General features: G+C 50.8%; 1 protein-coding gene across 2 annotated transcripts in view; it reads right to left on the bottom strand.

Annotated features, from left to right (window-relative positions):
- The window catches only part of gmds (GDP-mannose 4,6-dehydratase), a 229760-nt gene that overhangs the window by 120939 nt on the left and 96321 nt on the right, over positions 1-12500 (bottom strand). For both annotated transcript variants that reach the window (XM_014123207.2, NM_001141373.1), the window contains one exon: positions 12405-12500. This exon is cut by the window's right edge and continues 32 nt beyond it. In XM_014123207.2, the coding sequence (XP_013978682.1) occupies positions 12405-12500 (96 nt within the window). The remainder of the gene's footprint in view (positions 1-12404) is intronic.

Genomic DNA, 12500 nt, shown 5'->3' with positions numbered 1-12500 from the left:
GCAAACCCACATGGAGGTCCTGGGCTGGCGTGGTTACACGTGGTCTGCGGTTAGGAGGCCGGTTGGATGTACTGACAAATGCTCAAAAACGACAGCTTATGGTAGAGAAATTAACATTCAATTCTCTGGCAACAGCTCTGGTGGATATTCCTGTAGTCAGCATGCCAACTGCACACTTCATCAAAACTTGAGACATCTGTGGCATTGTGTTGTGTGACAAAACGTCACATTTTAGAGTGGCTTTTTATTGTCCCCAGCACAAAGTGCTCCTGTGTAATGATCATGCTGTTTAATCAGCATCTTGATATGCCACACCTGTCAGGTGGATGGATTATGTTGGCAAAGGAGAAATGCTCACTAAGAGGAACGTAAACACATTTCTGCAAAAATTGGAGAGAAATAAGCTTTTTGTACATATGGAACATTTCTGGGATCTTTTATTTCAGCTCATGAAACATGGGACCAACACTTTACATGTTGGGTTCTAATTTTTGTTCAGTGTGTATACATGTAATACTATGTAATAACATAATGTATACAGACCTAACTCTCCCACTGTAGTACCTGATTGTGTTGTGGTCCGGGTATGGGGTTAGAGAGTTGGAGGTGGGGTTCTGGTCTGAATGTGGAGTTGACGTGTCCAACATGTGTTCCTGTGACTGGTTTCCCCCTCTAAAACAACACCCCCAGGGCAGCAGGACATGCAAAGCTGAAATACATGTACCACTAACCACCACTTACTGGCCACTGGGCCGCCCCGCACCCGATGACCAAGTCAGATCTAAAAACACACACACACACACACACACACACACACACACACACACACACACACACACACACACACACACACACACACACACACACACAAAAACTCACACCTGCAACACAAGCTACACCTGCTACACACATACAACACAAAAGCTATACCTGCAACACGCATACACCTGCAACACAAAGGAGACACCTGCAACACAAAAGCTACACCTGCAACACACACATACACCTGTACCACAAAAGCTACACCTGCAACACACACATACACCTGCAACACAAAAGCTATACCTGCAACACTTATACACCTGCAACACAAAAGCTATACCTGCAACACAAAAGCTATACCTGCAACACAAAAGCTATACCTGCAACACACACATACACCTGCAACACAAAAGCTATACCTGCAACACACACATACACCTGCAACAAAAGCTATACCTGCAACACCTTTTTCAGAAGATAAAATGGAGAGAGATCAACAAATGTTAAACACATACACACACAAATCAAGAGAGAAGTCGTGTGTGTGTCTTACCCGAGAGTCTAACTGTTTCTCCTCCAGTACAAAGCCACCTATGGCTCTGAACACTAGAACATTAGCTATTGGCTCTGGAACTGCATAATTACACTTCTCCAAACCAATCAAATCATTCTGGCAGATAAATAACATAACTCAAAGAACAAAACAAAGGACGAGTTTAATTTTGTTAACTCATGTGTCAGACATGTAATGACTGAGCTGCTAAAACATGTCTCATCTGACTAGGTGTTGTTGTGAGTGTGTGTTGTGGTCAGTTAGGGGGTAGTTGAGGATTGGAGGGGGGATTCAGTGTGTGTTGTGGTCAGTTAGGGGGTAGTTGAGGATTGGAGGGGGGGATTCAGTGTGTGTTGTGGTCAGTTAGGGGGTAGTTGAGGATTGGAGGTGGGGGGATTCAGTGTGTGTTGTGGTCAGTTAGGGGGTAGTTGAGGATTGGAGGTGGGGGGATTCAGTGTGTGTTGTGGTCAGTTAGGGGGTAGTTGAGGATTGGAGGGGGGGATTCAGTGTGTGTTGTGGTCAGTTAGGGGTAGTTGAGGATTGAAGGGGGGGATTCAGTGTGTGTTGTGGTCAGTTAGGGGTAGTTGAGGATTGGAGGTGGGGGGATTCAGTGTGTGTTGTGGTCAGTTAGGGGGTAGTTGAGGATTGGAGGGGGGGTTTCAGTGTGTGTTGTGGTCAGTTAGGGGGTAGTTGAGGATTGGAGGGGGGATTCAGTGTGTGTTGTGGTCAGTTAGGGGGTAGTTGAGGATTGAAGGGGGGATTCAGTGTGTGTTGTGGTCAGTTAGGGGGTAGTTGAGGATTGGAGGGGGGATTCAGTGTGTGTTGTGGTCAGTTAGGGGTAGTTGAGGATTGAAGGGGGGTTTCAGTGTGTGTTGTGGTCAGTTAGGGGTAGTTGAGGATTGGAGGGGGGGATTCAGTGTGTGTTGTGGTCAGTTAGGGGGTAGTTGAGGATTGGAGGGGGGGATTCAGTGTGTGTTGTGGTCAGTTAGGGGTAGTTGAGGATTGGAGGGGGGATTCAGTGTGTGTTGTGGTCAGTTAGGGGGTAGTTGAGGATTGGAGGTGGGGGGATTCAGTGTGTGTTGTGGTCAGTTAGGGGGTAGTTGAGGATTGGAGGTGGGGGGATTCAGTGTGTGTTGTGGTCAGTTAGGGGGTAGTTGAGGATTGGAGGGGGGGTTGCAGTGTGTGTTGTGGTCAGTTAGGGGGTAGTTGAGGATTGAAGGGGGGGGATTCAGTGTGTGTTGTGGTCAGTTAGGGGGTAGTTGAGGATTGGAGGGGGGGATTCAGTGTGTGTTGTGGTCAGTTAGGGGTAGTTGAGGATTGGAGGGGGGGATTCAGTGTGTGTTGTGGTCAGTTAGGGGGTAGTTGAGGATTGGAGGGGGGGATTCAGTGTGTGTTGTGGTCAGTTAGGGGTAGTTAAGGATTGGAGGGGGGGATTCAGTGTGTGTTGTGGTCAGTTAGGGGGTAGTTGAGGATTGGAGGGGGGGATTCAGTGTGTGTTGTGGTCAGTTAGGGGTAGTTGAGGATTGGAGGGGGGGGATTCAGTGTGTGTTGTGGTCAGTTAGGGGGTAGTTGAGGATTGAAGGGGGGGTTTCAGTGTGTGTTGTGGTCAGTTAGGGGGTAGTTGAGGATTGGAGGGGGGGGATTCAGTGTGTGTTGTGGTCAGTTAGGGGTAGTTGAGGATTGGAGGGGGGATTCAGTGTGTGTTGTGGTCAGTTAGGGGGTAGTTGAGGATTGGAGGGGGGATTCAGTGTGTGTTGTGGTCAGTTAGGGGGTAGTTGAGGATTGGAGGGGGGGTTTCAGTGTGTGTTGTGGTCAGTTAGGGGTAGTTGAGGATTGGAGGTGGGGGGATTCAGTGTGTGTTGTGGTCAGTTAGGGGGTAGTTGAGGATTGAAGGGGGGGATTCAGTGTGTGTTGTGGTCAGTTAGGGGGTAGTTGAGGATTGGAGGGGGGATTCAGTGTGTGTTGTGGTCAGTTAGGGGGTAGTTGAGGATTGGAGGGGGGGGATTCAGTGTGTGTTGTGGTCAGTTAGGGGGTAGTTGAGGATTGAAGGGGGGTTTCAGTGTGTGTTGTGGTCAGTTAGGGGGTAGTTGAGGATTGGAGGGGGGATTCAGTGTGTGTTGTGGTCAGTTAGGGGTAGTTGAGGATTGGAGGGGGGATTCAGTGTGTGTTGTGGTCAGTTAGGGGGTAGTTGAGGATTGAAGGGGGGGTTTCAGTGTGTGTTGTGGTCAGTTAGGGGGTAGTTGAGGATTGGAGGGGGGATTCAGTGTGTGTTGTGGTCAGTTAGGGGTAGTTGAGGATTGGAGGGGGGATTCAGTGTGTGTTGTGGTCAGTTAGGGGGTAGTTGAGGATTGAAGGGGGGGATTCAGTGTGTGTTGTGGTCAGTTAGGGGGTAGTTGAGGATTGGAGGGGGGGATTCAGTGTGTGTTGTGGTCAGTTAGGGGGTAGTTGAGGATTGGAGGGGGGGATTCAGTGTGTGTTGTGGTCAGTTAGGGGGTAGTTGAGGATTGGAGGGGGGATTCAGTGTGTGTTGTGGTCAGTTAGGGGGTAGTTGAGGCTTGAAGGGGGGATTCAGTGTGTGTTGTGGTCAGTTAGGGGGTAGTTGAGGATTGGAGGGGGGGATTCAGTGTGTGTTGTGGTCAGTTAGGGGGTAGTTGAGGATTGGAGGGGGGATTCAGTGTGTGTTGTGGTCAGTTAGGGGGTAGTTGAGGATTGGAGGGGGGGATTCAGTGTGTGTTGTGGTCAGTTAGGGGGTAGTTGAGGATTGGAGGGGGGGATTCAGTGTGTGTTGTGGTCAGTTAGGGGGTAGTTGAGGATTGGAGGGGGGGATTCAGTGTGTGTTGTGGTCAGTTAGGGGTAGTTGAGGATTGGAGGGGGGGATTCAGTGTGTGTTGTGGTCAGTTAGGGGTAGTTGAGGATTGGAGGGGGGTTTCAGTGTGTGTTGTGGTCAGTTAGGGGGTAGTTGAGGATTGGAGGGGGGGGATTCAGTGTGTGTTGTGGTCAGTTAGGGGGTAGTTGAGGATTGGAGGGGGGATTCAGTGTGTGTTGTGGTCAGTTAGGGGGTAGTTGAGGATTGGAGGGGGGGATTCAGTGTGTGTTGTGGTCAGTTAGGGGGTAGTTGAGGATTGGAGGGGGGGATTCAGTGTGTGTTGTGGTCAGTTAGGGGGTAGTTGAGGATTGGAGGTGGGGGGGATTCAGTGTGTGTTGTGGTCAGTTAGGGGGTAGTTGAGGATTGAAGGGGGGGATTCAGTGTGTGTTGTGGTCAGTTAGGGGGTAGTTGAGGATTGGAGGGGGGGATTCAGTGTGTGTTGTGGTCAGTTAGGGGGTAGTTGAGGATTGGAGGGGGGGATTCAGTGTGTGTTGTGGTCAGTTAGGGGGTAGTTGAGGATTGGAGGGGGGGATTCAGTGTGTGTTGTGGTCAGTTAGGGGGTAGTTGAGGATTGGAGGGGGGATTCAGTGTGTGTTGTGGTCAGTTAGGGGGTAGTTGAGGATTGGAGGGGGGGATTCAGTGTGTGTTGTGGTCAGTTAGGGGGTAGTTGAGGATTGGAGGTGGGGGGATTCAGTGTGTGTTGTGGTCAGTTAGGGGGTAGTTGAGGATTGAAGGGGGGGATTCAGTGTGTGTTGTGGTCAGTTAGGGGGTAGTTGAGGATTGGAGGGGGGGATTCAGTGTGTGTTGTGGTCAGTTAGGGGTAGTTGAGGATTGGAGGTGGGGGGATTCAGTGTGTGTTGTGGTCAGTTAGGGGGTAGTTGAGGATTGGAGGGGGGGGGGATTAAGTGTGTGTTGTGGTCAGTTAGGGGGTAGTTGAGGATTGGAGGTGGGGGGATTCAGTGTGTGTTGTGGTCAGTTAGGGGGTAGTTGAGGATTGGAGGTGGGGGGATTCAGTGTGTGTTTGTATTGCCGTGAGACACAGGGGCAGACCCTGCTTTATTGAGCTGCTGCTAAGGCCACAGGTTAAAGGGATACTTAAGGATTTTGGCAATGAGACCATTTCTCTACTTCTCCAGAGTTAGATACCCTTTGTAGGTCTCTGCATCCAGTATGAAGGAAGTTAAAGGTAGTTCCGCAAGCCAATGCTAACTAGCGTTGGCACTGGAAGTCTATAGCAAAGATTTTTTTAACTAACCCAAGACAGACCACAGCCTGTCGTTTCCAAGGGCAGCAAATGACTCCTACTGGGCAGAACAAGGAGGCGGTGGGAAGCCAAGCACGAGCTAGCGAGAGCCTATTGGCGAGTACTAGCATGTACTAGAACGCCGACTCTGTGAAGTGCATATGTGCAATAACTCATTTTGCCCTTGCACTCCTAAACACAATTTTTTAAATTTTGACAAAGGGTAAAGTCTACAAAACTTAGCCCACTCTGTTCGTAACAGATTATAGTTTTGGAAACAGAAAACTTTATTGAGATCAAATGTCGGCCAAAGTCCATATCGCGGCCACTGGGCTTCCTCTCACCACCATATTTGGTAGTGAGTGGAAACGCCAAGCGGATACTTTACATTTATACATCCGGTGGAATATCTGTCATTGTTCTATCTGTGTCTATGGTATCTGCAAGCATGCTAGAAGATACCATAGACTTCCAGTCATTGTGCTAACACTAGTTAGCAATTATGCTAGTGCAAGTTAGCAACTTCCTTCAAACTGCTCAGAGAGACATAAATGGTATCTACAAGTTCATCTGACTCTGGGGAAGTAGATAAAGGGCCTCATTGCCAAAATCACCAAGTATCCCTTTAAGTTTGACCTGCATTGACACCCCTCACTAGCACGCACACCTGTTTATTTACCCTGCTTGTGTGGGATGCCAAGACAACATGAGCACTGAGAGAAACTACTAAAAAGCTACCCTCTTCCAACTGACCCCATCTTTAACACACACACACACACACGCACGCCTTAGAGATGAAATGAGATCATGCATGCTGGTATGATTAGCCTATGCCAGGGCATAAGGGGGGTGAGTGGTGGATAGGGGTACCAAGTCTGGTGCAGAGGCCCATGGGATGAAACCTCAGCCCTCCACCAGTTCCCCCATCCCCTCTTTACCAGTCCAGCTGTGTTTATAAAAGTCTTACAGTCAAAGTGAAGGTATTTACTGAGCCCCCCAAATCACCACCGAATGCTTTACACACTGCCTCACACATGCTTACAGACATACATAGGCAAGTGCACACACACACACCAAAATACTGTCTCTATAGTATGGAAAATGGGGTACCGAGCAAGAGCTGCAGTTCCCTCCTGTCCCACCATGGGGCTCCACTGAGAATATATAGTAGGGTCTGTGGTTGGCATGATGCCCGCTGGAACAGAACTGGACTTACTGTACCGTACCCGGTCTACTCTGCTGGCCACGCACCCACTGTCACCTGGCTGCCAAAAATGTGTGATGAATGGCCGGCTGCCCTCATTAATCATCTGTGATTGGGCCTGATCGGCTAATTAGCCTCATCTGTAACCATTACTGCATAGAGGCAGCTGCTCAGGGAAAAAAGACAAAGGTGAAAAGTGGCAGGCTGTCCTGTATCCTCCATGACGCCTGAATGCCACACACAGTCCTGCCACACACACACACACAGTCCTGCCACACACACACACACACACACACACACAGTCCTGCCACACACACACACACACACAGTCCTGCCACACACACACACACACACAGTCCTGCCACACACACACACACAGTCCTGCCACACACACACACACACACACACACACACACACACACACACACACACACACACACACGACACAGTACTGCCTCAAACTCTACTGCCACACACAGTCCTGCCACACACACACAGACACAGTACTGCCTCAAACTCTACTGCCACACACATTACTGCCACACCAAGCACTGCGAGACCCACTGCAACACGGAAGTAAATATCAAAAGGCCCAATTTAACAAACAGAGCGTGACAAAAAAAGAATGAGGTGTTGTATGTGTTGTTTTTTCTCCATATTGGTGGCAGGAGGGAGTTTTCAGGGAGGGGTGGGGGCAAGATGGAGGCTAGGCTACACTCATCTCACAACAGTTCCATACTAGCCTGGTCCCACAGCTGTTTGTGCGCTATAGCCAACTCCTATGGTCGGTTGGCATTACAGTGACCGTAGGAGTTGGCAAGACAGCACAAACAGGTCAGGGAACATGCTAGTTTCACCCCTCTAGCCCACAACAGCAGCAGAAGCAGTAGTTTCGCCTCAGAGTCAGTGAGGGAAACCACTGGGGACTGGGCGCTGGCCAAATAAGGACACTAGGATAGGGGAGCAGAGACTGAACCGGGGCAACACAAACATCAAAACAGCTGGACAACAAGGTGTGCTGTACCCTGTATAAGCCATACCCCCGGGCTAACTCAGAGAGACACAGCACACGGCAGAGAGAAAAGATGACTGACAACAACATCCTCTTCTCCTGCTCTCAGACCAGATCAATATGTGTGTGGGAATGTGATTTGGTGTGTGTATGTTTTAGTTTCCTGCGCCCCCTGTGTGTGTTCCTGTACGTTTAGAAGAACCAATAAAATGATGTAATCAAACTTATGTTTCATTTCGCAGACCTGTTCTGACAATTCCATATTTTGATTCTAAACCAGATTTAAAGTGAAGGCAGGTTACGATAAGCTCAATGATTTTATTCACTGTTTCAACAAGAAAGGAGTCGGCCACACAAAAGACCAGTCATAGACCCATCCCTTAAATGCTCCATTCAGGGCTGTGTGTGTGTGTGTGTGTGTGTGTGTGTGTGTGTGTGTGAGAGAGAGAGAGAGACACTGGATATGGCTGGTGAGCTAACACTCGACCACGGGGCTTCAGACGCTGTTAGTGCAGACACACTGCACGCCCCTTCTGCCACCACAAATTCATACACACACTATTAGAGGCAATTTCCCTGTTCCTCCTGGGTGGAGAGATGGAGAGATGGAGGGAGGGAGGGGGGAGAAGAGAGAGAGACGCCCACAGTGGAGAACACATGGCTTTGTTTAAACTTCGCCATGGTAATGTACTGCTGACACCAGGGACAAAAGACATCACTATGTCCTTTTAAAGTGTGTTCTTAGTGACTCTGAGAAACAGACACAGAGAAACAGACACACAGAGAGAGAGAGAGAGAGAGAGAGAGAGAGAGAGAGAGAGAGAGAGAGAGAGAGAGAGAGAGAGGACGGGAGAGAGAGGCCGATGAGAGAGAGAGAGAGAGAGACCGATGAGAGAGAGAGAGGCCGATGAGAGAGAGAGAGGCCGATGAGAGAGAGAGAGGCCGATAAGAGAGAGAGAGGCCGAGAGAGAGAGAGAGGCCGAGAGAGAGAGAGAGAGAGGCCGAGAGAGAGAGAGAGGCCGAGAGAGAGAGAGGCCGAGAGAGAGAGAGGGGGTGAAGGATGGGAGAGAGAGAGGCCGAGAGAGAGAGAGAGGGCGAGAGAGAGAGCGAGAGAGGCCGAGAAAGAGAGAGGCCGAGAGAGAGAGAGAGGCCGAGAGAGAGAGAGAGAGGCCGAGAGAGAGAGAGAGAGAGGCCGAGAGAGAGAGAGGCCGAGAGAGAGAGAGAGAGGGGCCGAGAGAGAGAGAGAGGGGCCGAGAGAGAGAGGCCGAGAGAGAGAGGCCGAGAGAGAGAGGCCGAGAGAGAGAGGCCGAGCGAGAGAGAGAGAGGCCGAGAGAGAGAGAGAGAGGCCGAGAGAGAGACCGAGAGAGAGGTGGAGAGAGTGAGAGAGAGAGGCGGAGAGAGTGAGAGAGAGGCCGAGAGAGTGAGAGAGAGGCCGAGAGAGTGAGAGAGAGGCCGAGAGAGTGAGAGAGAGGCCGAGAGAGTGAGAGGGAGGCCGAGAGAGTGAGAGGGAGGCCGAGAGAGTGAGAGAGAGGCCGAGAGAGTGAGAGAGAGGCCGAGAGAGAGAGAGAGAGCTAGAGGCCGAGAGAGTGAGAGAGAGGCCGAGAGGGTGAGAGAGAGGCCGAGAGTGTGAGAGAGAGGCCGAGAGAGAGAGAGAGAGAGGCCGAGAGAGAGAGAGAGAGAGAGAGGCCGAGAGAGAGAGAGAGAGAGAGAGAGAGAGAGAGAGAGAGAGGAGTTGTGGGATGTGAAAGAGAGACGTGTATATGGTGTGAGTGTGTATGTTATTTAGCAGGGTGGAGTATAACTTTCAGCAGGGAATACATCATGTATAAAGTCCCACAAACACTCGTCTGTTCTCCTCCATCCCCCTCTCCTCCCAAATCCTCCCCTCTCCACCACAGTTCTCCTCCGTCCCCCTCTCCTCCCAATATCCTCCCCTCTCCACCACAGTTCTCCTCCATCCCCCTCTCCTCCCAATATCCTCCCCTCTCCACCACAGTTCTCCTCCGTCCCCCTCTCCTCCCAATATCCTCCCCTCTCCACCACAGTTCTCCTCCGTCCCCCTCTCCTCCCAATATCCTCCCCTCTCCACCACAGTTCTCCTCCGTCCCCCTCTCCTCCCAATATCCTCCCCTCTCCACCACAGTTCTCCTCCGTCCCCCTCTCCTCCCAATATCCTCCCCTCTCCACCACAGTTCTCCTCCGTCCCCCTCTCCTCCCAATATCCTCCCCTCTCCACCACAGTTCTCCTCCGTCCCCCTTTCCTCCCAATATCCTCCCCTCTCCACCACAGTTCTCCTCCGTCCCCCTCTCCTCCCAATATCCTCCCCTCTCCACCACAGTTCTCCTCCGTCCCCCCTCTCCTCCCAATATCCTCCCCTCTCCACCACAGTTCTCCTCCGTCCCCCTCTCCTCCCAATATCCTCCCCTCTCCACCACAGTTCTCCTCCATCCCCCCTCTCCTCCCAATATCCTCCCCTCTCCACCACAGTTCTCCTCCATCCCCCTCTCCTCCCAATATCCTCCCCTCTCCACCACAGTTCTCCTCCATCCCCCTCTCCTCCCAATATCCTCCCCTCTCCACCACAGTTCTCCTCCATCCCCCTCTCCTCCCAATATCCTCCCCTCTCCACCACAGTTCTCCTCCATCCCTCTCTCCTCCCAATATCCTCCCCTCTCCACCACAGTTCTCCTCCATCCCCCTCTCCTCCCAATATCCTCCCCTCTCCACCACAGTTCTCCTCCATCCCTCTCTCCTCCCAATATCCTCCCCTCTCCACCACAGTTCTCCTCCATCCCTCCTCCCAATATCCTCCCCTCTCCACCACAGTTCTCCTCCGTCCCCTCTCTCCTCCCAATATCCTCCCCTCTCCACCACAGTTCTCCTCCATCCCCCTCTCCTCCCAATATCCTCCCCTCTCCACCACAGTTCTCCTCCGTCCCCTACTCCTCCCAATATCCTCCCCTCTCCACCACAGTTCTCCTCCATCCCCCTCTCCTCCCAATATCCTCCCCTCTCCACCACAGTTCTCCTCCGTCCCCTCTCTCCTCCCAATATCCTCCCCTCTCCACCACAGTTCTCCTCCGTCCCCCTCTCCTCCCAATATCCTCCCCTCTCCACCACAGTTCTCCTCCATCCCCCTCTCCTCCCAATATCCTCCCCTCTCCACCACAGTTCTCCTCCATCCCCCTCTCCTCCCAATATCCTCCCCTCTCCACCACAGTTCTCCTCAGTCCCTCGGCCGGCTTCTGTTCTGTTTGACTTCCCAAAAATCCGTCTTTCCAACACAGGAGCGGCATGGCGTGGAGGTGAGTGATTCACCAGACCTGGAATGCTGACGTTCCCACAGGAAACCTGGAGTGTCTCAAACCAGGGTGTCCCGGACAGGCGCCGGGTAGACACACACAAACACCAGCATGCGCACACACAGATATACAACAAGAAGTTTCACCCTATACATGAAAATACGAGACTGACTGGACCTATTCAATCAGAACCAGTCACTGGGTTTCCAGGATAGCTCATATTTAAATAAAGTAAATGAATGTAAAATAAACTTTTCTATGTTTTTATCATAGAGATCATACTAAATTACTTGATGGGCTACGTCATAGACCCTTAAAGTTCCAGAACGGGATGAAAATGGCAGCCATATTGGTCAGGGAAAAATCCAAACCAGTCTAATTAGAATGAATGGTAGTAGAGTCATAGTCCTTGTTAAGAGTTCATGTTACACTAAACCACAAGAATGCCTGACAGTCGCATCTTCACCCAGCTGTTTGTTCCACACCAATAAATATCAAAATGATGTTGTTTTATTTTTATGGTTATGACCGTTATTCTATTTTCATGACAGTCTTCATCCATAACCGTTGGTTACACAGTTCTATGGTAAATGTGAACAAAGATGTCAGAAAGGAACCAAAGAACAGTTGTGTTGGCTCTCCTTTCTCTGTTGTTCACATGGGATATGACTGCCCTATGGAGGGACTACGATCCTCTTGTGATCATTGGATGACTGACGCATCGACTGATGCCACAAAAGCATCTGGGTTGGCCCCACCCTGCTCTGACGCAGTGACCCACAGAGAAGTTCCAGTTAAAACACCCCCCTCTAGTCCTCGTCAAAGTGTCACCCCCCACCACCGCCCCACCACCGCCCCACCACGAGGAGTCTTGCTGTCAGACATGGCAACACACCAAGCTTTGCATCTTCATAAAGAAAGAGACAAACACACAAACACTTACCTATCACACACACACACACACGTGCTGCACTAACCTATCGCTAACACTCACAACACACAGGGCCAGTTATGGTCTGGGACATGCTTCCCGCCTACTGTTCCTTTCATCTCTCCAGTCCCGTCTCCCTGCTGGCACCAGTACGTTAACACAAACACTGTATTTCTGTCATCATTCACAGCCAGGCAGACATTCCCTCAATATTTCTACATCCCAAATGGTACCCTATTCTCTACAGAGGGCACTACTTTTGGCCTGAGCCCGGTGCCATTTGGGGAGCAATGATGCTCTGTTTCAGGGTTTTTTGGACATGGGTGAGTGGTGGGAAAGTGGAGTGCTGTCTGTGGCCTCTCCCTCCTCTCATTCCCTCCCTCTCTCTGGTTTCTATTTTGGCAGGCTATCACAAGAGGCTTCATGCAGATCACATATTTCGGCCTCAAATGATCTTGGAAAACATTACCCCCATAATGCTGTTGCTGTGTGTTTGTGTGTCTGTGTAGGAGTGTCTCCACCAGTCTTACCTCTACGTAGTCCTTGGCGTGGCCCCAGTCTCTCTTGGAGTCCAGGTTACCCAGACTAAAGCTCTCCAGCTGGCCCAGGTGAATCTTCGCCACAGA

This window comes from Salmo salar, chromosome ssa10 (genome assembly GCF_905237065.1).
Source record: "Salmo salar chromosome ssa10, Ssal_v3.1, whole genome shotgun sequence".
NCBI classification, from domain to species: Eukaryota; Metazoa; Chordata; class Actinopteri; order Salmoniformes; family Salmonidae; genus Salmo; species Salmo salar.
Note: the sequence above shows the minus strand (reverse complement) of the source record. Positions and strands in the feature narration are given on the sequence as shown.